At 38.9% G+C, this 27,948-nt stretch overlaps 4 protein-coding genes across 6 annotated transcripts; 2 read left to right on the forward strand and 2 right to left on the reverse strand.

Moving 5' to 3' along the window:
• The first annotated feature begins 152 nt into the window (after positions 1–152).
• On the forward strand, positions 153–9,128 carry LOC135947276 (tubulin alpha-3 chain). Its single transcript, XM_065495996.1, has 5 exons — positions 153–274; positions 5,357–5,579; positions 6,678–6,979; positions 7,311–7,838; positions 8,690–9,128. The coding sequence occupies exons 1-5, from the start codon at positions 272–274 to the stop codon at positions 8,984–8,986; spliced, it is 1,353 nt and encodes a 450-aa protein (XP_065352068.1). The 5' UTR covers positions 153–271; the 3' UTR covers positions 8,987–9,128.
• Positions 9,129–9,182: 54 nt separating this feature from the next.
• On the reverse strand, positions 9,183–13,042 carry Gbeta5 (guanine nucleotide-binding protein subunit beta-5). The gene is made up of 8 exons (XM_065496000.1): positions 12,762–13,042; positions 12,569–12,705; positions 11,791–11,909; positions 11,603–11,729; positions 11,404–11,547; positions 11,071–11,211; positions 10,756–11,019; positions 9,183–10,044 (listed from the first exon to the last, which is right to left on the reverse strand). Exons 1-8 carry the CDS (start codon positions 12,886–12,888, stop codon positions 10,033–10,035), a joined length of 1,071 nt encoding a protein of 356 aa, XP_065352072.1. The 5' UTR covers positions 12,889–13,042; the 3' UTR covers positions 9,183–10,032.
• Positions 13,043–13,254: 212 nt separating this feature from the next.
• On the forward strand, positions 13,255–19,540 carry Bsg (immunoglobulin domain-containing protein Bsg). 2 transcript variants are annotated; one of them, XM_065495999.1, is made up of 9 exons: positions 13,255–13,349; positions 13,404–13,521; positions 15,355–15,627; positions 16,604–16,712; positions 16,795–17,000; positions 17,053–17,163; positions 17,942–18,103; positions 18,659–18,794; positions 18,847–19,540. In XM_065495999.1, the coding sequence occupies exons 2-9, from the start codon at positions 13,452–13,454 to the stop codon at positions 18,893–18,895; spliced, it is 1,116 nt and encodes a 371-aa protein (XP_065352071.1). In that variant the 5' UTR covers positions 13,255–13,349; positions 13,404–13,451; the 3' UTR covers positions 18,896–19,540. The 2 variants fall into 2 exon arrangements, with proteins under 2 accessions (XP_065352071.1, XP_065352070.1); XM_065495998.1 differs by having other exon boundaries at positions 13,280–13,521.
• Positions 19,531–27,755, reverse strand: LOC135947275 (uncharacterized). Of its 2 annotated transcripts, XM_065495994.1 has the most exons (18): positions 27,634–27,755; positions 25,028–27,047; positions 24,521–24,609; positions 23,891–24,074; positions 23,710–23,841; positions 23,550–23,654; positions 23,367–23,492; positions 23,268–23,306; positions 23,145–23,210; positions 22,998–23,090; positions 22,083–22,627; positions 21,527–21,664; positions 21,342–21,466; positions 21,165–21,289; positions 21,010–21,107; positions 20,562–20,729; positions 20,353–20,511; positions 19,531–19,678 (listed from the first exon to the last, which is right to left on the reverse strand). In XM_065495994.1, the coding sequence occupies exons 2-18, from the start codon at positions 27,000–27,002 to the stop codon at positions 19,613–19,615; spliced, it is 4,233 nt and encodes a 1,410-aa protein (XP_065352066.1). In that variant the 5' UTR covers positions 27,003–27,047; positions 27,634–27,755; the 3' UTR covers positions 19,531–19,612. The 2 variants fall into 2 exon arrangements, with proteins under 2 accessions (XP_065352066.1, XP_065352067.1); XM_065495995.1 differs by lacking the exons at positions 23,550–23,654; positions 23,710–23,841.
• Between the last annotated feature and the right edge of the window lie 193 nt (positions 27,756–27,948).

The following is a 27,948-nucleotide window of genomic DNA, read 5'->3' on the forward strand; positions in this document are numbered from 1 at the left end:
GAAATGTGGGAAATTATGAAAACCTTGAAATTGGGAGGTGCACAAAATGAAACAAAGCGTGCACCGTGGGTGGAGCGCGAGGGTTGTTTCCTCCAAAGGCTGCCATCAATTAGCTATATCCCCACTCTGAGCCGCGTTTGCCTGGCGTATAAAAGGCAAGACTTGCTGTCGGTTGCAACCAGAGCTTCGAGAGCCGTGTCGCATTGCAAAGCACAGCTTAGCAGCTTACTCGTCCTCCGCCAAGACCGACTCATCCTTCCTCTGAGCAAGCATGGTGAGAAAAAATTATGTTGCCACTTGATCAGCTCGCTAAAAATAACACTGGTTATTCCGTACTAAACTTTCCTCCTCAACGAGGAAAAAATGCTGCCATCGTTTTTTCTATTTACCTTTTTTTTATTTTATTGAGTTTTTAGTTAAAATTTTTAGTCTTCGCAAGGAACTTTTTTTAAATAAAAATCGATTGAATGAACGGAACACGCGAAATCGCGCTTAAATATGTCACGGGTCGCATAGTATTGAGGCCAATTAGTCGAGCCACGGAACCAAAAAAGAGCACGCATTAAAGTAGATTGATACAAGGGTGAGAATTGAAAACTATTTGAATTGTTGGATGCAATAAGCAGTTGATCGATGAACAAATTTGTTTTACGATTTACCATAATCAGCAAGGACCTCGCTACTCACTACAGTAAAATTTCAAATTTTTTCTCCAAAATTTACAGTGCATTTTCTTGGCAGATTACTCTCGTCGACAGAAATGAGTTCATGCATTGGCAACCCAGGATTTTGCAGTATCAATCCTCTTTAAACTCTTATTGGTGAGTTTTTTTAGCGGTGAAATCAATGCCGGGCAGGACACCCCAAAAGTCAATTTTTGCGGCTTCTATTAGCAGACGCAGACACGCTTCGATGAATATTAATGGATTAGCTCGTGCTGGGGTGGATTAAAAAGCAGCACAAGCTGCATTTGCATTAGGGTATCATTACGCCTGGGGTAGAATTTTTATCTCGTTTGAGGATCTCTCCATAGCAGCAGTGCGGCACACGCGCCAGCAGAAACGTGTTCCCTTTTACAGCAGCGCAGTGATTAACATTATTTCACTGCAGCTTAGTCAGGAATAGTGTTGTCACTGTAACAGAAGCATACATCAATCTCCTCAATTTTCTTATTTGTAGAGAATTAGTTCAATTTTCACCGATCAAAAGTTTATTCGTACCCTTAAAAAAGGATTGATCATCAGGGGAAATTTCGTTGTCGGCCAAATAAATATTGGAGCATTCGGATAGTAGCATTCAAAAAATAGCTATACCATGGAGAAGAGACTTACAGCCTCAAAGGTAAAAGAGAACATTTAAATTTAAAATTTAAGCTTGCATATTATTCATTTGGCTTAACTTTTGTATTCATTTTGATGATACAAATATTTTACATCATTTCAAAACCACACACATTAACTGAAAATTATGGATTATATTATTTGGTCTAAAAATTAATTATTATTACACTGCCTTTCTTTTTTGAAAAGTAATCGGATTTCATTTAACTTCACATTTTTTTAATCTTCATAGTGAAACAAAATTTTCATCATACTTTTGCGAAAATTCATGATTTTTCCAAAATAATTCAACAGAAACACGTGCACTAGGAAAATCGCGTGCAGATATTGAACGGCTTGTAGAAGAGTTGTAATTTTGTTTTTAAATTTTTTTTAAAGAATCAAGTTTTATTTCGGCTAGTGAATACGAGTCATCTCATTATTTAACTAATTGAATTATTCCGGGGTTCTCCGCTGTTGTTGTTCCTTTATATTTATAATTAATTTACTAAATTTTCATTTAGTTAATTGACTTGATATTTGTAGGTCTGAACATTTTAAATAAGTTCCATGGAAAATGTATCACACAAAGGCAGGTGCAAGCTGTAAAATAATTTCTTTGTGGCCACAATAAAACCAAAATCGCGTTCTCCACACCGCTCGTGCAATGCAGACAGTTCGTGTCAGGGCAACAAGGTTTGAGCCAGTCACATGATCGGTGCCATGGCACAAACAGTTTAAATTCATCCCTTATTGTGCCTGCCGGCGCCACGAACGAAAACTTTTTTCCTTACGTGCACGCTGTGCGTATTTACACGTACGCTTCGACTTTATTACTCAATACTTTAAAGAGGTTTGATACTGCAAAAAAGCCCAGAAAATCCTTGTAACCGATGCATAAATAATAACCCCTAAAGACTCGCTTTTAAAGCCAAAATTACCTAGTTAATGTACGTAAATTTTTTAGAAAAGTGGCTGCAAAGTCCTCACCAATTGAAAATCATGGTAACTCCTAAAAGGTTTCTAGTGCTATATCTAGGTTAATTTTGACTTCAACTGGATTCTCATATGGTTCAATTTATGCATTGACTATAGGTATTTTCCTGGTTTTTGCAGTAATAATCCACATTAAAATTTCTGCTTCGTCTATACCTTCCAATTTTTATTCGATCTGGCGCAGCTAATACATTTTCATAGCGCGTGTAGTTTTTACTTTTATCCCCCCGATTGATTTTATGAAGGGAAATTTAGGGCGTATCATAATTTGTGTGTCGCCCGGAAATACCACAGCACGCTTGCTTGACTTCCATTGAGATTGAGGGTTCGGAAATAATCGCCCTAACAATTATGATACCATACAGCATATTATTAGATAATGATTTGAGTCGACTATGTCGCATTGCTGATTTTTTCGTCCATTATAAATCGGTCATTATATTATAAGGAAGCATATAATGGAATTTTTGTTGTTTATATTCATTTTTAATTTGTTTATATAGATTTTCTATTGTCTGAGGTAGGAAAATACAAATTAAGTAATAAAAGCGATATAAAATTAAAACAGAAAGATAAATTAAGATATTTATATTGAACGAATAACCGTCCTCTGCGTGGAAATTAAATCAGGAGGTGGCCAGCTAAAGCTAATGGCGATATTTCACGAGAATTATTTAGAATATATTTAAAAAAAAATAAATTTCCAGACTCGAAAACGTTAATGATGTACTTTTCCTCGAGCTTAAGATAGTTTCAAACTATTTTCAGACGAGTTTTGGAGTGTTAGAAAATTTAAATTGTGGTTTCAATGGCTTTAAATTGCACGATTCGTGCTCATTTAATGATCCCGTGACGGTTAGAAGCTCCGAAAAAACTCTACGAGGAAATATATAACATAATTTGGAAAAAGACGGCATAATCACAGCACGATTCGATCTGGTTCAGCGTGAAAAATGGAATATTTTCTGGCAACTGATATATTGTTTAATTTCTTCCTTTCTTTGTGTTGGCGACGGCATTCACCGTCAGACAAAAACTGGCTTTGTGGCAGGTGTGTAAAGGAATCGCTTCAGCGACTCCACTGCCATTCGCTCGGAAATTTTCAAATGAAAAATATATATCATTCTCGGGAGACAAGAGGCGGTCGGCGGAGGTAATTCGTCTGCTTTTCCCACACGTTGTGGCCCAAAAATCACGATGACAAATCAGTTTGCCTGCTATTGTGTGTGCTGTGCACGAGACCGAAATTACTTCTTCCTCTTCTCTCTCTCTCTCTCTCTCTCTCTCTCTCTCTCTCTCTCTCTCTCTCTCTCTCTCTCTCTCTCTCTCTCTCTCTCTCTCTCTCTCTCTCTCTCGTGGCAATTAAAGAACACACGTTGGTAGCATGAGGTCATCAAAATGAATCGGCTGGCTCACAGGAAGGGTGTTCACCGCGGCTGGGTGTTCGGTTCGGTTCGGGCGTTTTGCTCCTATAGCCTCCAGCACACGTCTCCTAGCCCTTCACGCATGGTTAGACCGGTGGAACAGAAACCACCGTGCCAGAACCGCACGAGAGCGGCTCCACCGGCAACGTGCAAGCGATATCTTTCATACGACGACGATCAGCCACTCATTTTTATGTGCTACGCAGCGCCTTAGATTACCTCTCTCAGCCCTGTGTTATTAGTTTTTATTTTTATGTTCTTTAACCACATTCACAACTTTTTTAACAGCCACCGTAATTTATTTTCACAGCAATAAAGAATTTAGAAACAAATAAAATATATTCCATTACTATTTTTAATATCAATTTGCCTGAGAAAATTTTCGTTGAGCGATATAATTTTGAAACTCACGTAGGTTGTTAAGGGTGGAATGAGGTGTGCTATTCGCCAATCAATATCATTTTCGGTTTCGGGGATTCTTTTGAAAATTAAAAAAAGGAAAATCGACAGTAGCTCCGATAAAGTTGTAATTATTTTTTAAATAATTTGTCCTCATAAAAATTGTTTTTGATGAATCAGCCATAACTCCGGTTCTAGGTCTAAACATGCTAGAGAGCTGCGGTTTGAACCAAAACGTTTGTTTTAATCTCCTCTACAACTTTGCAATTTAAATCCTTGTCGATAAAATAAGCTAATTTTAATTAAATATTATATTTGTTAATTAAACAAATAATTATCCCCATGATTTTAATATTTTATACTTGCTATCAAGCTACTTAAATTTAAATGAGGTAAGTTCCTTGACAAATTTACGAAAATGACATTAATTGTTTTTAGTTTTTGATATTAGCTGTAAAACGTCGAGCGTAGCCACTCCTTGAAAAGGGAAAAAGTTGACTGAGCCTTTCAAACTTTACGACACCTTCAAATGGAAAGGATTGAGAGGTTATAAAAAATTGGTTTTAACACCATTATGTTTTAGTCAAGGATTATTAATTCTACAAATAATTGCATTTTTGTTTGCGTGCGTGTTGCAAATGATATGCGGAATATAATGAATTTTCGTACGCTCATTGCGTCCAGGCAATTAAAAAGTAATTTATGATTAAAATCATTTTAGCGAATCTCAAAATAAATTAAAATTTGAATTAAAGATGCTCGCCAAACATGATATAAAGCAGGTCATAGAGCGTGATATTCGATTGTACACCGGGGCTTGAAATAAAGCAATCCAGACGATGCGGAAATAATGATTTTTTTTAATACTGCGCCGACCTCAGTCATAATCCCGTGTTCTTTGATCCGAATACAGGCATCTCGTGATTGGTAAGCGTATGCAAACCCCTCGACGTTCGTGTCGAGCGGGTTGCATGCTTATGATTTGCAGGCAAGACAGGAAGAACGTTCAGTAGGCGCCCTGCTATTATTAATATTTTCTTATTTGAAAGGAAGGCAATAAATCAAATTATTGCAACTGACATGTGAATGCAAATAGTTTGATCGAATAAATATAAAATTTTTGCATCGATTCTGTAGTAAACCAAATAAAGCAGTGAACGTTGGCATCCTTATTTATCATGTCTGTTTGCATTAAATTATCTTTCATTTTGCTTTCAGCGCGAGTGCATTTCCGTCCACATTGGCCAGGCTGGCGTCCAGATTGGAAATGCCTGCTGGGAACTGTACTGCCTTGAACACGGCATCCAGCCGGACGGCCAAATGCCTTCTGACAAAACCATTGGCGGTGGCGATGACAGCTTTAACACTTTCTTCAGCGAGACAGGCGCTGGGAAACATGTGCCTCGCGCTGTGTTCGTTGACTTGGAACCTACCGTCGTAGGTAAAGACATCTTTCCGGTATTATAGCCTCATTTTTCTACTTTATCCAAAAAAAATTAATTTTATCATTCAATGCTCAACGTGAGAACCCTCTAAAAACTTAAAAAAGCAGCAAGAATGATCTAAAACAACGAGAATATTTTTATTTGATTTTTAATTTTATCAATTATATAGAGATAAAAATGTTGGTCTGGGCCAAAATTTTCATCGGGCTTTTAGATATCAGGGGCCCAGGGAGTGCACCTCACAATCAGCGGTGTATAACTTGTTTTTTTTGGTAAGGATGGTAGACACAGCCTTGGATCCTAGTTACTTTGCTTTTGTTCGCAAATGGCGAGTAACTAGAATCCAAGTCGTTTGTCTACCATCCTTGTTTTTGGTGAGGGATTCTAGGGGTGTTCGTTTAGAGGGTTTTTTTAATTATAATTTTATTAATATCACCTTTAATGCAAGAAATTATATTTAACGTGCAGAAGTTCAATTTGACGCACAAGAACTTTTATTTAACGCGCAAGATATTCAATTTAACGCGCTAGAACTTCTATTTACCGTGCAACAAGTCATATTTAACAAGCAAGAAGTCCTATAAACGTGCAAGAACTTCTATTTGACGTGCAAAAGTTCAATTTAACGCGCTAGAACTTTCTTTTTAACGTACAAGAACTTCTATCTACCGTGCAACAAGTCATATTTAACAAGCAAGAACTTCTTTAACGCACCACTTACGGGCAACGAAAGTCCTATTTAACGCAAGAACTTCTGTCCAAGTCAAACTCGCAAGAAGTTCAATTAAACTTGATTAATGTTTTGGGGGACACGAATGGACAACTTTAGAAGAGTTAAGGAGGTCCCAACATAGGAAGCGCACCGGGCGATGCCCGCTACCGCCTAAAAACGTGTAATTTTCATTTCTAGAATGAAACAAAAATTAATATTGTGGCCTACTTGGAAAGATTATTTGTTCTCCTCTTAGCTCTTTCTGGGGATTAAAGAAAATGTCATAAAGAAAGCCAGAGATATTTTCTGGACTTTCTGATTTATTTTTTTTTTAAATTGTGTCAACTCCAAATTAAATAATTTTTTATTTTACCGTGATTAGACGAGGTCCGCACTGGAACGTACCGCCAGCTTTTCCATCCAGAACAACTGATTACCGGCAAGGAGGATGCGGCCAACAACTACGCCCGCGGCCACTACACCATCGGAAAGGAGATCGTTGATGTCGTGCTGGACCGGATCCGCAAACTTGCCGACATGTGCACCGGTCTGCAAGGATTCCTCATTTTCCACTCATTCGGCGGAGGCACTGGATCTGGTTTCACCTCGCTTCTCATGGAGCGCTTGTCTGTTGACTACGGCAAGAAGAGCAAACTCGAGTTCTCCATTTACCCTGCTCCACAGGTAAGCCCGGAGTTTTTTTTTATTTTTTTAAATGGGAAGTTTTTTAAATTTTAAATAAAAGCTTTATTAAATGAAAACTATCCAAAAATTAACTACCTAATAAAAGTCGTTTCATTTCTGGACGCGATTTTCCGAGAACACTTTTCTGATTGGGAAAATCGGGATTTTTAGCTATTCCTGGAGAATCGTCAAATAATATCAAATGGTAGCGAAACACACTATAAAGTGGGTCCTCGTGTAAGGAATTGTTCTAAAATTTTTTTAAAAAAATTTAATTGCGAGTAAATATTAATTTTTTGGATGCAAATTAATAATTATTTTATTTGAAAAGGTTTCGACTGCTGTTGTTGAGCCGTACAACTCGATCCTAACGACCCACACGACGCTGGAGCACTCGGACTGCGCCTTCATGGTGGACAACGAGGCCATCTACGACATTTGCCGACGCAACCTGGACATCGAGCGGCCGACCTACACGAACCTGAACCGCCTGATCGGCCAGATCGTGTCCAGCATCACGGCTTCCCTTCGCTTCGATGGTGCCCTCAACGTCGATCTGACCGAGTTCCAGACGAACCTGGTGCCCTATCCGCGCATCCACTTTCCGCTGGCCACCTACGCTCCGGTCATCTCGGCAGAGAAGGCCTACCACGAGCAGTTGACCGTGGCCGAAATCACCAACGCCTGCTTCGAACCCGCTAATCAGATGGTCAAATGCGATCCTCGCCAGGGCAAGTACATGGCCTGCTGCATGCTGTACCGAGGAGATGTCGTCCCCAAAGACGTCAACGCCGCCATCGCCACCATCAAGACTAAGCGGTCCATCCAGTTTGTCGACTGGTGCCCAACTGGATTTAAGGTAAACGTTGCTGTCGATATTTGTTGTAAACTTTTGAAAATGTTTTTTTACTTTTCACCGTAAATATTTTCTGTAAATTGGGAAAGAGCTGAAATTTTACCAGGCTGCCGTTTAAATTTGTGAGTTTGCATGCTAATCAAGTAGAGAGCACTGTTTCTTTAATAAGAACGATTTATTTGACAATTTAGGCAATTGTTGTTTCTCAAAATTTGCACACCACTGGATAGGAATCGAATTCAAGCGAAAAAACGTATAAATTTTTCGACAAATTTTGAAATTTAACTGTTAAATTTGGCCCTGAAAGTATTAAAGAGATATTTTTTTCTGAATTCCACAAAAAAATCTCATGAACCACTTTTGCTTTAGGAAAATGCCTTTTGAAAAAAAAAAATGCCGAGCTGTTTTTAGGGTTTTTCCAATTTTTTCAAGTATCTTGCAGGCATTATTCTAGTTGTTTTTGTCCTTGATCTCAACTTAAGCTGCGGGTAGTTAAAAAATTCTGATCAATTTGAGGGCTGAAATAGCAATTTTTAATTAATTTAGTTAAATATATGAAGCGGCAGAATTTTGTCACCTAACCGATAATTGTGGATTTTCGCTTAGAAAAAATCATAAAAATTATTTCTTGCGTTAGAAATTGATAAAAATCGAGTTGTAAATGAAAAACCTGTCAATAAAGAACAGAAAAAAAGTTTGGTTGGAAAAAATTTAACTTCTAAATAAAAAGAAACCTGATATCTGAGAATTCGGTTGATCGTGGACTTTTTAGTTGATTTACAAGTTTTTTTCAACTTATTTAAAATTATATTTTTTAATAATAGCAATCAATTAACAAAATGTTTCTACTTCAGGTTGGCATCAACTATCAACCGCCGACCGTCGTACCTGGCGGAGACTTGGCAAAGGTGCAGCGCGCCGTGTGCATGTTGAGCAACACGACGGCTATTGCCGAGGCTTGGGCACGGCTCGACCACAAATTCGACTTGATGTACGCCAAACGCGCCTTTGTCCACTGGTATGTGGGCGAAGGCATGGAGGAAGGCGAGTTCTCCGAGGCCCGCGAGGACTTGGCCGCCCTCGAGAAAGACTACGAGGAGGTTGGCGTCGACTCTGTCGACGGAGAAGCCGACGAGGGAGACGAATACTAATTTTTTACTACTTCACTGTTCACTGACAGGATTAAATTTATTTTTTGATATTTTTGCGTAACACTCGATGTCATTTAAAGAACACATGTGCTTTTGAACTTGCAAGCAACTAAATAAAGGTGAATATAATTTTCAGCCTCGAGACATACTCTTCTTTTTCATAAGGAGAAAGGTATTTGCAGTCAAAGAACATTAATTCGAGATGTGTAGTTTATTTCATTTATTCATCTAAATATGACACGTAAAATATCACAAAGATTATTCCCATGGCAGAAAAGAGACTCAAGTGAAGCTATTAGAATTAATGCCAAAATAAAAGTTAATATTGTTAACTCAAATCTTGACAAACTAGAGATTCTATAACATTACCAAATCCGCATTTAATTTGAAATTTCAATTATCAAATGGCTCACAAGGAAAGATCGCCATTTGATCCAAATTATTTTAAGTTTACTTTCGACCCGATGATAGTTTCCTTCCCTCGAAAGCGAATTCCTCGTTGAGTGGACAGTGAGTTAATCAACGTCGAAAAGCGATCTACGATTTACCTTCGAGGGAAGGAGACTAAAGATTTTAAACTAATATCTGGTTGAAATTAAACATGAGAAATTGTAGATCACTGCTATTTGGAGCCACTCAACAATTTAAATTTCATTAAATTAAATGTTTTTTTTCAATAAACTTGATCGTAATTAGACACACAGTTTTGTTAAGTGCGTTGTTTCTCAGCTTATAATAATATACTTTGGCATCATCAAGGAAACAAATATTGCAAATATCTTTTTGTGCAGCTGATGAGACAAAAAATCAAGACTTTGTCATATCAATTATTTAAATGCAATTCCACGGTTCTCAAATAGCTAACATCGATAGAACAATATCTTTGTGCTGCGGTTCTTTGGTTTTTCAAAATGCAGTTAAAACAAAATTGGTAACCTTGCGCGGAGAGCGAGAAGTAAGATGAATGAAGGAAGGGGGTTGATCTACAGTAGTATTACTCTCGTTATAAAGCAAATGCCGTCCAGCACAGCTTGGAGATCAACCACCTAAGCCCACACCTGAGGAACAAGCATTGGCGCGGAATTAGAATCATCTGATGAGGGTTCTTGCGCTCTAACATTTTTTTATGTTACTAACGAGAGAAATTCAGAGGAAATAAATTATCAATAAACATTTTTAATATAGAATAATAAAATTGCCAAGCTACGAAGCTGAACTTTTGTATGGCGTCTTAAGGGAGTTATTTTTAAAATTTTATTTTAAAAAAGACATTTTGGTCCAATCACGATGAAATTTGGCAAGGCGACTCTTCTTGACGAGGCAAATCAGACAATATTTAATTTTCAAAATTATAATAAAATCCTGGTTTTTAATTAATTTTATTCGCTTCAAACAATTTAATGGCTCATTAAATTTAAACTATTATTTACAACCTTTAAACAATTTTAGCAATATGTTTGGCAACACAAAAATTTATATATTTGTTTTAGTTACAAATTAAAATAAAATTATTACGTTAAGGAGCTAGATAAATTCTCCGAGAATAATAATAATTAATAAAAAAAATAGCCATCAATCAATTCGTCTCGCCAAAAATCCACCGGGGGGGGGGGGGGGTCTTTATACCAAAAACCATCAAGATTAAAGAATAAGTGGATTTTTCATTTAGTAAACTACGTTTTTCCTAAAAAATTGGACTGGTGGTCTATGTAAACATCACAAAAGTGAGGCAAAAATAGCATATTAGATAATCTTGAATGAGTACTCACCCTCAGAGTGCAGTCCCAGCTTCCCGTAGCAAACGCGCACCCGTCTGGAGACACCTTCAAACAAGACACCCTGTTTTCGTGGCCGTACAGCATGGCAACCCTGCAGGTCTTCAGGGTGTCCCACACGTTGACTGTGTAGTCGTTGTAGCCGGCGAAAAGCAGTCGGCCGCTGACGGAGAAGTCCACCGAGTTGACTCCGAAAATAATGCTCTCCTTGTTGTAGACGGCCACCTCTCGGTCGGCGCGAAGATCAAACAAACGGCACTGAAGATTTTTGAGTAATTTCCCGATTTTTTAAATCCTTTTTAGACTCACTGTTGCATCGTCCGAGCCTGTCGCGATCGCATCTCCACTTGGGTGGAATTTCACGCTGTTCACGTCAGAGTCATGGCCCTCAAATGCTTGGACGCACTGTCCAGTCCTCATGTCCCAAACCAGAGCTAGGCGATCGCAGCTCTAATAACAAGATTAACGAGGAAATATGGGAAAATTGTTAAAATTGAACAGTTCGAAGTGAATTTGGGCGGAAATTTTGATGGTTATTTTACTTAATATTTCTCAAGTTACTTGCTAAGAGGTAGGCAAGTTGCAAAAAAGGGCGTGTAAAGGGTTTAAAAATAAATACTTTCAATTAACCACCAAACTTACTCCTGAGACAAAAGTATTGCCCGTTTCAGAGGGTGCCAGATCGATGGCCATGATATCCCCTTGGTGGCTCTGAAAGCTTTGTAACAGCTGGCCTGACTCAACGTCCCACAAAGCACAAGTCGAGTCACCACTTCCAGTTAAAATCTGCCCAGCAGAAATATTTAGAATCGCAATTTCCAGGGGGGTACCAATTGTTTACCTGCTGGTCTGAGTTTGGAAAGATGCAACACGACATGTAGCTCGTGTGAGTGCCTACGGTTTTCTTTTTGGCGGACACATCTTCCTCGATACTCAACGGATACACGGTTATTTTATTGTCGAGACCGCTGCAAAAAGCAAAAAAAATGTGAAAATGCTGAAAGTGGAGAGACAAAAATATTAACTGACCCGCAAGCAACCAAATTTCCAGAGGGAGCATAAGCACAGGCCATCACCCAAGTAGTGGGCATTGTCACCGCATGCTCTTTATTAGTTGTGAATGCATCCCAAATGATCATTTTTCCATCCTACACCACATGATTTTTATGAGTGTTTAAAACTAGCACCAGCATTGTTAAAAGTAACTGGAGTGGTTGATTTTTAGCGTATTCTGAGACAGGAAATTTTTCAGATCCGGAAATAAATTATTATTAGTGTTTCATGTCTTCCCGCTAGTTTATATATATTTTTAATTAATTCTTATAGCTGATTATGAGCTTGAAAGCGACGATAAGGGGAATTGAAAAATTGCTTTTCACGAATTACTTATTTTAAATGACTTTAATTACGATAAGTGTTCAATTTTGAGCGAATTTTTCTGTGTTAATTAACTCTAGAGTTTCTGTTTCCAAGATAACTTTAGTTTTAAGCATCGTTACAGTTAAAAGAAAAAAAATACTCAAAGTGGCAATTTTTGTGGCTTAATATCCTCATTGAATTCAACCTAAAAGAAGTCTGTCACAGGATTATGCATGTCAACCTACGAATTTCACCCAAGTGGCGGTGACTGCCATTTTTCACCAGCAGAAAAATCAAAAATTAAAAAACAAATTTGCAAACGGAACAGAACAGGAAATAATAACGTTCATTCAAAGAACAGTACAATTCAAAGAAAATCCTCTCCTGGGCACGTTCATAATGATTTCAGGTAAATGTATATGATAATAACAAGGGAGGGAAAAAAGACCTGTGACGAGGAGACGATGTGACGCTTGTCTTGCGACCAGTCCAAGCAAAGGACTTTGGCTTGGTGTCCTTTGAGGAGCCGCCTGGGCTTGATGTTGACGCCCGTCATGTTCTCGATGCGCTCTGCAACTGTTGCCACTGCAAAAGAGAAGAACTGTAACAACTGGTTATTTTCGTCAAAGACGTAGTCATACAAGCAACATCATTCAACTTCTGTCGTTCTTCCTCGAGTTTTGCCTTCAGCGCGGCCGCCTCCTTCGACAGTGACTCGAGGGTGTCGGTCTGATTCGCGGAGGCCGTGTTAGCTTTGTCGCTCGACATGGTCGCTTTGTTTTGTTCCAGGATTAAAGCAGCATTGATGAAAATTCCTGCACAACCAATTCTAGTCCTGCGGCATCGATTTTGGGCTGCTCTCTTAATGGCTCTCGGGCGCAAACTCGACCTGTCCTAGTTGTTTTCGTTTGCCCAGCAAGAGGGGCGTATTGGTGTTTGAGGAGGGGTGTATAGAAGGAAGTCGAAAGTTCTCAAACAATTTCTTCAACTAATGTTGAAATATCGTCGAAAAGAGAGAACTAAATCATAATTTTCTCATAAAATGTATTCATTTTTTATACTTTGACCTTGATGAAACATGTAATTGCTTAAGAAAATCATATGGCCTATGAGTCTCCTTTAGTAACACCATCTTAATATTGATGCAGATCAGCTGCAGAGAAACCAGGCTAAACTAGTCGAGTAAAGTTGGGCGGCTGTCTCTGTATGACGATCGCTGCCCTAAAATCGTAATAATAATCTCATATTGCCGATAATAGCGAGTTGTCGCCATCTTTCCTCAGCTCGTCGACCACCTCTTGCCGCAGCCTTGCCGAAAATTCGACTCGGAAATGATTTGGAGACCATTAATTGCGACTTCCGTAGCAGCAATTTTCCTCGCTGTCGGGGTGGTTGCCGATGGTAAGGATACGTCCTTATTCTTAAAACGATACTTTAACCCTTTAATTCATCTGTTTGTTGATCTCCGTTGAATTGCCCGTGATTTTAACTGTCTCATTAGGGTAGAATTTGTGCGCATTAAGGCGGAGATACTAAATTATGTGCCAATTTGCACCACATTCTTATATTACGTATGTAAATTTTATTTTTGCATGTATATTTATGCTGTGGTTCCATTTTTGCGAAAGAATAGAATTCCGAGAATTCCAGCTTTTTCAAGTTAATTGAGCGTAGGGAAAGGATTCTTTTCTTCTTTTTATAATTGGAATCATGCCGTGATGCAACCTGAAAGGGTTAGACTTGTTGTGAAACAGGAAATTATTGACTATAATTATTATTATCATCTTTATTGTCTTTACATCAGATATTTGTATTTTGTCATACATACCTCAGATATTGTTACAATTCTAAACACATGCCCCCCAATTGTACAAACAAAAATCATAAATTTTTAACAAATGCCACGAATTCACCTGAATCATAAAATTTCCTTACGTAGAGAAATTCTTTTAAGGCCTATACAAATTGCTCGTATCGCGGTTCAAGCCGCAGTGAAACTGACAATGCATTATACAGTGTTGCAGCACTATTATTTTTGTTCCGTTTAATGTAATTGATTCTACCAATACAAACGGGGTTAATCGGGTTAATAATAAGGGCTAATCATTGTACGTTTACCCTTTTTTGTATATTGAACACGACCGCAGACACATAATACTGTTATCTGAATCACAACCAGGACATACAATTTATAAATCCTACACATTAGCTATATATAACACCGACATCACCAAATAAAATATCAAGATTTGAGTGATTGGAATGATATTAATTTAAACAATTCTATCCAAGTCTGTAAATAGCAAATAAAGTTGTGTCGATTTCTATGGAAATCTTAAAAGTGTAACGATCATTGGCAAAAAGCTATCTTGCTAGACACTTGACAGCGCAAATAGGAACAAAAATATTTCTTCTCGTTTGGAGCGAATGCCCTTTTAGCATTACCCTTAGAGTTTAAAGGATAATTCTATATAGACGATTTCTCCACATTTTAAACGGAACTGATATGCCGTGACGGTCGATAATTAAGGGAAGAGCACGCGATAAGAGAAGGTAGGCCCATATTATCTTTTAAAATTGTGTGCTGTTAAGTGGTTGGGAGTGTTGCCAAACCCCTCCGTAAAAGCCAAGGCTATATAATCAAAATAATTTCAAACAAGAGCACCACCCATGGTTCAAACAGTTGTCCGTCCAAAATTCCCAAAGCTTCCAATTTTCCCCGGATTTTGATGCGTTTTTTCTTATATCTTTGGCAAATCATGAAAAGTAGGTCAAATGCTCAGCGAGAACTAGTCTATTTTTAATTTGACCACAAATATAAATTCATAATCCTTGTTCCCAGACAGTCATAAAAGTGTTTTGTTCAGGCTGTTTAAATTTTAAATTTAAAGTCTACAGTTACGTCCGAATTATCAATTAACTTCTTTAAATGTTTAGCAATAAAAAAAATCTTGAGCTCTGATCTAGCTTCAGAAAAATCAACTTACATTTGGAAACATCATTTCTCAACTTAAAATTAATTTAATTAATAAAATCCTTGTACAAATAAAAAACTTTGGCCGCTTAAAATTAGTTTGGAAAAGGTTTAATTTTTTTAGGATAGTTAATTTCCAAAGAATTCTAAGAATACTTCCGGAAATTAACTTAAAAACACTCTGAACAGTCAATTAAATCGATTTTTTCGCTCTAATGTCAAACTCTGATAAGTGTACTTCCCAATAAATAATTGTTTAGAGACGATTAACACGTACGGAAACAACTTCGCGCTGAGCGAGGGTGGCCACTTCAGCATTTTCTGCAACGTGTCCAAGTTCGAGGCTCTCAAGTGGCAAAAAGATGGTTTGGAAATCTCTGAGAAAGTAGGGAACAACATCACCCTGCACAGCGACAAGCAACCCTGGGGCACGCAGGCTGAACTGCGAGTGTCGTATGCCACCGCCAGCCACACTGGAATCTACCGCTGCAACTCGTTTCATCTCCGTGGCCAGCATGTCTTTGTCATCGGAAGTAATTGCCATAATCTGTAGACCCTTTTTTGCTGTTTAACGAATGAACTTGTGCCTGTGCTCCATTAACTGATTAATAACTTCCTTTGTGAATTCTATTTTTACGCACGTATTCGTGTATGGTATTTTTATTCCAGAAATTTAATCTTGTTTTGGACAATTTCTTAAAAAGTGGTTAGATTTGGAATCTGCTTGGCAAGACGAATCGAATGATGTTCCAATCTCACACGTTTGTAAAAGTTTGGGATTTTTACAAAATTTGTTCTCTGGGAAAATGGCGTGCAGAAATGTAACGGAATTAAATTTATATTAGCTATTTTGTGCCGAAAAATACGAGTTTAATATCTCCGGGAATCTGGGAAAAGGAAAAATTATTCCTACACTTATAAAAAAATTGCAAGTTTCTTCAGCCATCTGAATTCACCTCTAGCACTCTAAGCCACTGAGTTATAATAATTTATGGGATATCAATATTTCATGTTCAGAAAAAATTATTCACGAATGATCCAAAACTACTTGACGTGTTGTCAATGACCTGCCGTTGCTAACCTTTAAGAAGCCATGTCGACAAATAATGCGGATGTTTATTATTTCATAATGTGTTGAATGTATTTATTTGTCTGGAAATAACAAAGTGCTCTTTGTCATGTAACTCACCTTCCCGACATTGAATATTATTTGTCTTTAATAAGTTTCAAAACTTTGTATAATACCTCGAGAGTCTACCAAGTCTTAAATTTGTTGAAGCATTTCATCAAATCTTAATCGATTCAAAAAATTTGTATTTGTTCTCAATATTTTTTTTAGATAAACAAAAATTGAGCATGTAATTACGCACAACCTATCATAAATGAGGTTCATCTTCATAATACCAAAACAAATCCAATTAATTCTTTGTCTGAATTTTTAGTTGATGCTAATACTAAACAAACTGCCTATTCAAGACACTTAATTTTAACAATTTATTTGTGTTCCAGGCTCGTCTATTTTGGGGAACAGACCGCCTGAGGGAATGTTCAAGCTTGTTCTAGGCAAACCCTTGCGGCTGGAGTGCAACGTTACTGACGAAAACCCTCAAATTACGTGGTCAGTTTTCTTCATTCTTTGAAATTTCCAATGTCCATGGTCCATCATTATGTGTTCTCATGAAAATTAAATTAAATTCAAGGGTCCGACTAAATCTCGTGTCTGGAGAAGAGGAGGATGTGGAGGATAAGACAGACAAATATAACGTGGTTTCTAACAAACAAGCCAGCAGTCTTACTATCAAAAAAGTTACCTTGGACGATGTCAAGTACGATTACACTTGCAAACTGAGCAAGGTCAGCGATCGCGGACAAACTATCGGTGTATCTGAGACGTTTATTACTTACAGTGAGTTTGCAAAACAAACCATTATATTTTTCGGAAAAATTATTATTTTTAGTGGCACCGACTGCAAGGTTGCCGAAAGATATTTCCTTGGAAGAGGGAACTGAGCTGATGTTGAACTGCAGTGTGACTGGCAAACCTAAGCCGACAATCCAGTGGAAAGTGGGTATGTATCTAAAAGGATTAATTAAAAATACTCAATTTTTACAAAATTTTCCTTCAAAAAACCTTCCAATATAATTTAAGCATCCCGTCTTCTATCATAATCAGCTTTAAAACTCCATAAATGGCAGATTTATAAAATTAAATCAAAATTGAACTGAAATTTATCAGTTGCGTAAGCCCTTAGTGTTTAAATCCACCAATAAATGGCGCCAGAGGTTTCTTTAGATTTTTAACGACTTTATTCCGCTACGATTTAAGACTCATTCCTGCTGCTAGCTTGTAGAATTATTTTTTTACATGCTGCAAACAAAAATCAGTCCAGCCATCTGCCGTAGAAACGTCGGAAAATATATTTTTTTTTATTTAAAAAAATAGTTGTTCGCGATCCTATTGCGATTGACTGGATTTGAATTGAAATTGAACTGGATTTGAGCCGAAATTGAACTAGAATTGAAATTGAACTGGATTTGAGCCGAAATTGAACTAAAGTTGAATATAAATTTTTATTGTTGCAAATTTTTAAAAGCTTTTGAAGAAATCAAAATTAAATTTTCAAATCAAACTTTAACCATCAGATTCATTTTCAGTTGGTACGACTAATTTAAATTTTTGAAACGGAATAAAAATAATAATTGTGTTCAACTTGACAAGATTTGATCTCCTTTGAGTTTTTGACCCGCTAATTTTTCATGGATTTTAGAAAAAAATACCAGAAAAAACATGGACAGTTTTGTGAAAAATCCTAAACTCCCTTTAATTTAGTTTAAATAAAATTTCAGGAAACACTACTCTGGAGTCTGATGGTGAGCGAATTTCCATCAACTACAACATTCTGCGAATCCAGAACGCCACAAAGGAAGACCGAGCTGAATACACATGCATAGCGTCCATTATGAACGGAGCCGAGGAGGCATCTGCTACAGCCAATGTTCGAGTTAAAGGTATTATTTTTAAAAATAATAATGGAGATCATCGACTGCAGCCTAAGGCTGCCAACCTCTGGGTTTCGACCGGAGATATCTGGGTTTGGGACAGCATGACCCGGAATGTCCGGGTCGTTTTTTTTTTTGAAAACTTAACTCTGGAGGTATAAGGTTCAGTCCAAAATGTAACATGGGATTATGGGAAATCTCCGGGTTTTAGCTTCTTGGTTGTCTGGCACAGCGGGGCTTAGATTCGTGCGACGCGCAGATATGGCATCCGGTGGAGTATGGCGCGAAAAAACGGTCACGTGAAAATGCGCGAAAAGAACTAACATAACATTACTTGTGTGTGTCTTTTTGATCGTAAAAACAAACTCTTGACACTTGTACGGGAATCCAAAGAGAGCTTTTTGTTTCTCACATTCAGATCATCTAGGCATATGGGATTGGAGCAATAATTATCACCAAATTTATCACCCATCTATCACCCGCTGGTCTGACACCACTACTACTACTACAACTACTACTACTACTACTTCTACTACTGCTACTACTACAACCACTAAATTTCAGACAAGCTCTCCCCGTTGTGGCCATTCATCGGAATTTGCCTGGAAGTGGTTGTGCTCTGCCTGATCATCTTGATTTATGAGAAGCGACGCAACAAGTCCGAGCTGGAGGAAAGCGACACCGACCAGAGTCCTGAACAGTAAGCCTCTATCTTAAATTTTGGATTCATTTTCTACGTCGTGGCATTGCAGGAAGAACACTCCTGATGTCGGGAAAGATGTTCGCCACAGAAATAAGTAGAAGCCAAACTTAATTTCCCAAGACTTTTTAGTTCTGTACAATTTTTTCAACCAGCTCCAAGGGAGTTGAATTTGTAATGTAATTTGCGTAACCACCAGTACGATTTTTGCACCTTTTAGATCATTTGTGGTTGAATAATATACAGAAGTAATAATACATAGAATGGATCCATTGTCCAAGATACGCTTCAAATTGTATGGTTAGATGTTTGATTTAAAACTACCTTTTTCTATATAACTATAGTTCTCTAAGGTAGTTATGAGAGTTTGTTAAATCTGTATATTATGTTTGGCAAGTTGCAAATTAATACAATTTTCACGGTATATAATGCCATTTTGACGGATCTCTGATTTGGCATAGAGAACAATAATTGATTTTGCTAGAAAGTGCATTTAATTTTGTAGTTTTCTCGTTTGACCCTTCGCTACATTTCATTACAAAATCAGAGATCGGTCGCTTAAGAGATGTTGTGAATTTTTGACCTCAAATAACCTCTTCAATTATATGCCACATTACTTATAAACATTTAGCTGGCTGTTAATAAATTTTTCCAGCAACACAGTCACTTTCACGCAATGACTCATTCAACAGCACCATAATGTTTGTTGATGAAAACGTTAATAAAATCCAAAGGGTTGTTATTAATTAAGTTCGTTTTATTTAATTTTTATGGCACCATTAATGTAAATTGCACTACTTGGTATTAGAGAAATGTCATCACGGCTCCTTCATCATGCGCATGCAGTCAACCGAGGCCCACATCTGCTGCAGGTCTTTAAAGAGCTGAAAAATAATTAGTTGAGAATTAGAGTGATATGTAGAGAGCTGGGAAAATCAGCAAAATATTTTAAAGGCTATATCAGAGCAAAATAAATTTTTGACATTTTTTTTGCATTGAAACTCTTAGTTTTGGGGCGTAATTATAGACACTGTATCATCCAACGAGTTTATTAATTTCACCAAGGTAGAAATTTTTATTTGACGGCCAGAGTCTTTGAGTTTCCAAGCTCGGAAGTAAAAATTCCTGGGATATGACATGGCGAAACATACAAAATCGAATCGTGAAGCCAGTTTTTATTAAATCGTGAGGATATTTTATAGATAGACTCTAATTCACAAGAAAAATCCATCGATTTTGATTTTCCGGAAAAATCCCTAATTCAAAGACTTGCCGGGAAAGTAGCTAATGGATCGATATTAAGTTTTAAATGCTCCATTTATTGCTCAATAATATTAACAATTTCAGAGCCCTGAATTAAACTTTGTGGGATATTTTTAATTTTATCTGACACGTCAAAATAAATTACCCAACCGATCAAACAGCGTGTATAAAACTAAATATTTATTTTGAAATTTAAAACCATTTTATATAAATCTTGAAAAAAATCTTTAAAATAGTTTAATAAAAAATAATCAACTAATATTAACAGCCCTAGAGATAAACAAATATAGCTCACCTTGTCGAACCATTTGGAATGCACATGTACCAAAACCCTGTCAACCTCTGGGTTCGAACTCATCCTGGAACGACACAGTTTAAACAGGTCCATTTTCAGGTGGGCATATTTTCTGAAATGGTACACTCGTTTGCAGCACTCTTTGCATGCCGTGAAGTCCTAGAATAAAAGAGTCGAAAAATGATTCTGGATATGCTTGAAATACAGACCTTTGCCAAGATGTTCTGTCCGAGATCATAGAAAAGCAGTGTCTTCTTGCAGTACGGATCATCAACCCCAGTGAGAAGATACAAGGCGATCTTCTCATTGCAGCACTGGCACATGTTGGTAACGCAAAGTGTTTCGCACTTGAACTGGGGCCATAGCATCAAAATGTCCTGCAAATAAATAAATAATTGAATTGAATTAGCCTTTTTGGTGGGAATTTTTCGATTCGACGGTTTTAGTGATATATGGAGATTATAATAATGTTCCAAAATTGATATATAAGTACAGTTTTTGGTAAATTTAACTGAATTCATGATTGTAGACAATGTTCGATTAGACAAATCGATTAGTGGGCTATTTTATACGTTTGGAGCTCCAAAATTCCGTTGAATAAAAAAGTCAAGGTGATATCTTGTAAGCCATTTGTTAAAATTTAAATTTTATATTTACTTTGATTTCCTTAGGAAAGTTGTAGTACTTCAGGAGCTGGGCAATCCTCTGGTCATTCAGCTCATCGATTTTGCTGATTGATGATGTGAAGTATTCAACTAGAGGAATTTTCAAATCACAAAATTTGCAAAAAGGTAATCGCCAAACTTGATTACCTTTTTCTTCAATGGCTGCCAATAAAAAGCCATCATCCAAAGTCCGAGAGATCAATGCTTGAATGTAAGTTCTGAAATGAAACTCGTTTTCCCTTGTGGCGATAACTGATTTTGTGTGGGCTCCCCTGAAAATCCAATTATTAGATGGATTTTTCTTTAAATTCGTCCAGAACGTACTTTCGAGTTTTCTTTGGAGATTCGGGCAAAAGCAGCCGAATAATTGTCATGTGTTTTGCCTGCTGGTAATATTCGACATCGAATACTTTGAACTTTCGGTACTCTTCTAAATTCCAGTTGCTGTACTGTGATATTATTTTGCATTAATTTTTGATGAAAAATTGCCAGTAACAATATATACTTACTGTTGGAGTGCTCTTGTACAGTTTTTCCCCATTTAGAGTGAAAGTTTCGAACTCTTGTTTCAGCTCGGGTCCATCAACTCTGTACAATTTGGCATCTGGGAATATCATCTCGGATACGTCCATCATAAAGGTTCCAGTCTGAAATTTAAATTTGCTGAATTACACGCGCAGGTAGATAAATGAAATTAAATATGCAAAATGGCCCACAAGGAATCTCTTAGGATTCAATGTTTGAGATTTTGGGGCCAATATTAAATTCGATTTCCTGATTTTGAATTTGGTGTTTCAAATAGAGTCTAAATCAAGATTGAATGAAAACTGGCACCAAAATTCTATTTTAAAATATGTCCCTTAGGGATTTTTGAACTTTTGGGGCTTCATGACTCGAAAATTCCCGTTCCATAGAAAATTTCTAAAATCGTTGGATGCTACACGTTTCATCCTGACCATATCTGCGCAGAGCTGACTGAGCTCTCGCATAATAAGTCGCCCATGTAAATATTAGCTTAATCCAAATAAATGCACTAAACTAAAAAAACATGCGATCAAAATTTACCTTGTATCTCCTCCTCCTGGCACACGGTTTAAGCTCAGGCATAAGAGAATCATCCACCTCCACGTTCTGGACAGGAGGAGGTTTGTTCTTTTTCACGACTGGAACTACAAACTTTGCTTTTGGCTTTTGAGCTTTTTCGCCAGCGCTGGTCACTGGGAACAAATCCTTCTTGAAAGAAGCAACTCTGGCTTTATTTTGGAGTTTCTTCCAAATAGGAGTTGCCGTGTTCTCAGTTTTGACCATGGCTTGGTCAACTGTGGCTTTATTTTGGGGTTTCTTCCAAATAGGAGTTGCCGTGTTCTCAGTTTTGTCCATGGCTTGGTTGACCTTTTCCACAACGGCTTGTCCAAGCAAATCTGCCATTTCCTCATCAATGGAGGTTGCAATCGGTCGTATATTTTGATTTTTGCAATTTTTAAACGACTGCTTCTTGAGTGCGGGCCCAAAATCATCTGGAGCCGAGTGTCTCTTCAGTCCAATTTTAGCTCGTTTTCTGTACTCGCTCCTTTCCTTAAGTATGTCCAACACTTCACTGAGAGGGAGATCTAATTCATAGACAGTTTTGACAAATTAAGAACAAACCAGCTGTCAAACGTTGTTTTAACAATTTACTACCTTTTTTCAGAAGAAATGATATTATTCCCTTTAACACATTTTTGCTGTTAATTTCATTGATTGAGACAATTTGCAATGACTATTAGAGCAATTTTAAATGCCTAAATACTTAATAAAATATACGCACATGTTAATAGCTGTTTTTTAATAGAAGGATTATTTTTAAAAAGTAAATTACCAAGTCTGTATCGACAGTTAAATAGAACCAAAATTTGCATTGTGATACATTATTCCTAACCAGTCATTCATGTTTTTTTAATAAAAAATAGATTAGCTCACTATTTTTTGGCAGTTCCTTACCATGCAACATTTCTCGATCTTCTCTGTCAAGGTCGAAGAAGGAAGCACTCTTGCAGCGTTCTTTCCTTTCCTTGTTATTCTCCTCATAATCAGCTATATAATCGTTTTTATATTTTTTAAATTTTCTAAACAATATAATATGGTTACCTGTTGGAGGTTGGGCATTTTCAAATGGCTCGTTGTTTTCCTGATTGGAATTCTCATCGGTTGGCACTAAAGGTTTAACGATAAAAAATTGCAAAGTGAAATTTTTAAATAAGGTATATTTACCATCAAGACTGACGTCACTCTCAACTTGCAAGTTGGATTCTGAAAATTAAATAGAAACTTTGTGGTAAACGCGACAAAGACAAAATTTGATTTCCAAACCATCCAAAGTAACAGCTGCACATGGAGTATCATCATTTTTAATCTCAGATTTAATACATTGGTTCATTGAAGCATAGAAAACTTTCGTAAGCGGAGTAAGGATTTCCAATGGAGCGCTCACAGGGTCTGGATTTTGATGAACAATTATTAATTTTTTTTCTTGCATAGAAGCTACATGCAAACCTTTTGAGAGTTCAGGCAACATCACACATTCTAAGCTTAAGCTAGGTCCATTATCTTCAATACTAGAGTGTTTTTCTACGTTCAACATCAAAGGGAGAGAACCGTCTAAAATTAAAAAGTAGTTTCTACGAAAACCGCGACAGCATGCAGATTAAAATACCAAAGTTCAAAATATCCTGCAGCGATTTCATTGCTTGCTGCGACATGGAACCTGAAGGAAACCCTAATCCTAAATCTCCAAATGTCAAATTGGCAGGCATGAGGTCAGATATCGTCTCGAGATTCCCTTTTTCTGTTGTTTAAGTTGTAAAAGATGATTTAAAATGCATTAATTCTCCTACCATTTGCTGGCCCTGAATTTTCAAAAGCTTTCTCAGGCTCAACTTGAGATTCTGCAAGCTCTGGAGCAGAGACATCACTCGAAGTGTTGCTATCATCAGAGTGGGAATACTTTCTTAGTGTTCTTGGAGACATCCTCGTTATAACCACGAATGGTTGGAATTGCTTTTGAGTGTAATCAATTTCCTGGGGAATTTTGGAATTAGTATACATCCAATTGAATGTAGAATGTTTTGCTTGAACGCAGGAACAGGAAAGGCCCAGAGTTGAATAAAACAAAGCACACAAATTAAATTAAAATCCATTGTTAGGGAGTTGCTCCTCGGGTCCTTTCCAAAAAGTTGTAAGTTTGGGAAATGATACATCGCCAATTCAAGTTGTGGACATTAGTTTATTTAACAAACTTGATGCAGTTAACTTTACAATTATACAAGAGCTTTCTGTCACAGTTTGATCAAATAATAGTTATTAAATGACACATAGGAGCAATGGCTAACAACAGATCTGCGATCGAGAAATTATTATGTTGATAACATTCTGTGATGTACATAATTATTATTGCTCACTAGGGTTTTGCGCAAGTGCTTTGTTATTATTCAACGCTCGGCCTGTCCATTGCAGGAGCTACTGACCTCATCATCATCATGATCCGAACTAACATCAGGTACATTCTCATCGTCATTGAGCGCATTTTGCTCTGCGAGACCGGCAATGGACACACCTTGGATGAGAAACAAACACGTCATGAATGGAAATAAAACGACAATATGTTGGCTTCTTTCAGGCCATTGTCCCAAGTCTATAGGCAATTTTTACAAGACCACTGTCACAAGAAGTGGAGGCTTGCAGCCAAGTGAGAAACCTTCACAGATTAGAAAAAAGGCCTAGCAGCAAGAAAATATTTGTACTGAATGCACAGAAACATCGTGAAATAAATTAGCTGTCACTGCACGAAGGTTATCTCATTGACCATGGATTGTCCCTGGACAAGGGTGTTTGAGGCGGAGCCCAAAACATTGGCAGCCAGGATGGGTACGAGCCAGAGTTGGCAAAGGAGGCGGGGGGGTTGTTGGACTGGTTTTGCATAGAGGAGGTCGAGGGTGACTCGTTATTCGAAGTCTGTAAAGAATGAAACACACCTTCGGTTTGGCCCTCAACGGGCAGAGAGCGTTTGCGGCCACGCCCACTCTGCTCCATGCCGTCCTCCCTGTGGTTGGGCGGCTCGAGTTGCTGCTGCTGCTGCTGGTGGATCTGATAGCCGTGGTGTTGTTGCTGCTGCTGTTGTTGCTGCTGCAGCTGAGGTTGTTGGTGCTGCTGGTGCTGTTGAGGCGCCTGTTGTTGTTGTTGTTGTTGTTGTTGAAGCTGTTGAGGCGGCGTTTCAGGGCATTTTTGCGGAAGCGTGCGAGCGCGCTGTCTGAGAGGAGACTTTCTCCCAGACCTGACACTTGTGGTACACAGAGAATTGTCCTGATCACCACTGAGAAACTTGATATAACTGTCCATGAAGGCAGGCTGGTCCTTTTTCAGCGTTATTGCCGGCTTAGTGGGAGTGCCTTTCTTGTTGGCAGTATCCATCTCCAAGAATCCCAGTTCTTCATCAATCAGCGATCGAGTCTCTTTTGATTGCTGCTGCTGCTGCTGCTCTTGCGGCTGATAATTATTCTGCTGTTGGTGTTGATGCTCTTGATGGTGAGCGTGTTGATGGTGCTGCTGAGGGTGCTGTTGGTGCACCCCTGGCTGGAGCTGTGGGAGCGGAGGGAAGGCAACCCGTGAGTGGAAGCCTAACGCCGCCGCCGCGTAGCCGTCCTCAGCGTGCACAGGCTGCAGCAGAGTCAGCTGCCGGTTGATTTTCTCCGGACTGTCGCTCTTACGCGCCCGCTTGTTGCGCCGCTGCCGCTTGTTGCGTTCGTAATCTTCGCTATCAGAACCACCGTGCGCGAGCAACTCGTCGCCGCCACCACCACTACTACCATGCAAATCGGACAAGTTGATCGTCGATTGATAGTGTTGCTGATCTGAAACATGAAAAGCATTATTGTTTTCGCTCTCGGAGTAGTTGTAGCGGCCTGGCGGCACGACCGATCTCTTCTCGTCCCAACTGTTGTGGGGTTTCATGGGGAATTGCTGTTGGGGAGGGACAGGGGGTTGCTGCTGCTGCTGCTGTTGTTGTTGTTGTTGTTGTTGAGGGGGTGGCTGCCGGTCGTGCTTGGAGTAAACGCACGACTCAGGCGACGCCATATTGTAATAAGGGCTGCTCGGGTTTGGGCTCGGCCGCTCCATCGACATGTGGCAGTCCGAGTCACCGTACGGCCCCGAGGACACGCTGTCCGGCGTGTTGCGGTGCTGCTGATAGTCGCTGTCCGGACTGGGGTAGCTACGGCACTGCGGCTGCAAGTGGGGAGGGAAACTGCGGTGCACAATGATGTTGGCAGGCTTGGCGTTGTTGATCACAGCCGAGGCGGCCGCCGCCGCGGCGGCCGCGGCAGAGATGCCTGGCGGCGCGGACGGCACGGGGTTGTAGCGAGTCTCCAATGGGGCTGCTTTGTGCTTGGGAGGAGCTTTGGGGGTGAAAATCGGCACCTTGGGCGCCGTTTTTTGCGGCACGAAAGGCAAATTGGGGGCCGCCGGCGCACCCGCGTTTCCGTAGCTCGACGCGGAGTGGGCAAAGGGGGGGATCAGGTGCGCGGAGAAGGTGTTTTCCCCTTTTGACGGGCTGGGGTTGGTCTTTTGCGACGCCTGGTGCGGCAGCACCCCGAACGGATTGCCCAGGCTGTTGGCCTGCGGGGTCCACGGAGACGACTGCTCCATTTGACCACCCTGACCGACCACCTGGTGAGATCGGTGCTGCTGCTTTTGATGGTGGAAAAGGGAGGAGAATACTGTCGAGTCGTAGTTGCCCAGCTGAAATGAAGAGTTGGCCGCCACTGCCACGGCCGCTGGGCTCATGCCGGCCAACAAGAGTTGCGAGGCGGCGGCTTGCGGGTTGCCCATGGCCTGCAGGTCGGCCACAGTCCGCTGGCCGGCAGAGGACGAGCCCAGAGAGCCTGGAGGTGGGGCCTGAGACGCGGGCAGTCCATTGTACGTGTACGATGCCCAAGGTCCACTTGATTCCATTGTGACCAGTTCTTACATTACAGGTGTTATTTTAAGAGTTAGTACCTGCAATCAATCAATTGCATAATTACATACTGTTTGTTAATTCAAGATATATACAAACAAATATAACAACTTTACTGTAAAGGTAGCACATAATATGATACCTACCATACTAACGCTAGATAGTTTTCATTCAGTGGTTACGGTCAAACATGCAATCTTCATCAATTCTTAAGGCTCAAAGGGAATTTTACGGATTTTCAGACTATAAATTAAAATTTCGCCTAATATAAACAGTTTTCTAGAAAATGCGCATGCAAATTTAGTGATGAAGTGATGTGCGGTACACACAATGACCGTTCAATTAAAACGAGGCACGAGGGTCTTCATATTAAGCGAAAATGGCAAAATTTCGTTTATATCCGGTTACATATTCACATGCATTATCCACAGATTCAAAAAACGCCTCAATCAGTGCAGCTTTTCCAGCCACCAAGTTGTCTCAATGTTGCGACAACTGCCGCGGTATATTCCAATATACCGCCCATTGTTAAGTAACAAATCTGCATTATTTAAGTACGCGTGCCGAAGTATTTCATCTGAATACGAAAAACTAACAAGCAATAGAAACTAAAGAGCTTAATTTTACCTTTTTTAAGATGAAAATAGAGTATAATTCCAGCAATTTTGATTAAACTGGACGCTGCTTCGAATCCGACGTCGTCGCCATCTTGGGACTCTTCAGCAATGAGCAAAGCAAGCCTCGTTTTCTATTATTCTGTTTTGATTCAATGGTAGGTTTAGCACAGTGGCCACTAGAGGCGCTAGCAGAAATTTTTTTAAAAAATACCGGTCGATAGCTTCCTACCTGATTCAAGGACTCCAATATTGTGTTCAATTTATGCCTTTTATACATGAAATTTCAATTAAATATTAATTTCATCAACCAATAAAATAAATTTGG

The sequence above is a fragment of the Cloeon dipterum genome, chromosome X, assembly GCF_949628265.1.
Source record: "Cloeon dipterum chromosome X, ieCloDipt1.1, whole genome shotgun sequence".
Lineage (NCBI taxonomy): Eukaryota > Metazoa > Arthropoda > Insecta > Ephemeroptera > Baetidae > Cloeon > Cloeon dipterum.

Bases quoted from the DNA above. Each gene is read 5' to 3' on its own strand.
- Bsg (XM_065495999.1), top strand. From the start codon at position 13,452: ATGATTTGGAGACCATTAATTGCGACTTCCGTAGCAGCAATTTTCCTC. The intron at 15,628-16,603 runs GTAATTGCCATA...TTTGTGTTCCAG, and splicing joins GCATGTCTTTGTCATCGGAA to GCTCGTCTATTTTGGGGAAC. The intron at 17,164-17,941 runs GTATGTATCTAA...ATAAAATTTCAG, and splicing joins GACAATCCAGTGGAAAGTGG to GAAACACTACTCTGGAGTCT.
- LOC135947275 (XM_065495994.1), bottom strand. From the start codon at position 27,002: ATGGAATCAAGTGGACCTTGGGCATCGTACACGTACAATGGACTGCCC. The intron at 23,091-23,144 runs GTAACCATATTA...ACGATTATATAG, and splicing joins AAATGCCCAACCTCCAACAG to CTGATTATGAGGAGAATAAC. The intron at 20,730-21,009 runs GTAAATATAAAA...ATTTATTTGCAG, and splicing joins ACTTTCCTAAGGAAATCAAA to GACATTTTGATGCTATGGCC.
- Gbeta5 (XM_065496000.1), bottom strand. From the start codon at position 12,888: ATGTCGAGCGACAAAGCTAACACGGCCTCCGCGAATCAGACCGACACC. The intron at 12,706-12,761 runs GTATGACTACGT...TCTCTTTTGCAG, and splicing joins GAAGTTGAATGATGTTGCTT to TGGCAACAGTTGCAGAGCGC. The intron at 11,548-11,602 runs GTAAACAATTGG...TCTGCTGGGCAG, and splicing joins TTCCAAACTCAGACCAGCAG to ATTTTAACTGGAAGTGGTGA.
- LOC135947276 (XM_065495996.1), top strand. The intron at 6,980-7,310 runs GTAAGCCCGGAG...TTATTTGAAAAG, and splicing joins CCATTTACCCTGCTCCACAG to GTTTCGACTGCTGTTGTTGA. The intron at 7,839-8,689 runs GTAAACGTTGCT...TTTCTACTTCAG, and splicing joins GGTGCCCAACTGGATTTAAG to GTTGGCATCAACTATCAACC.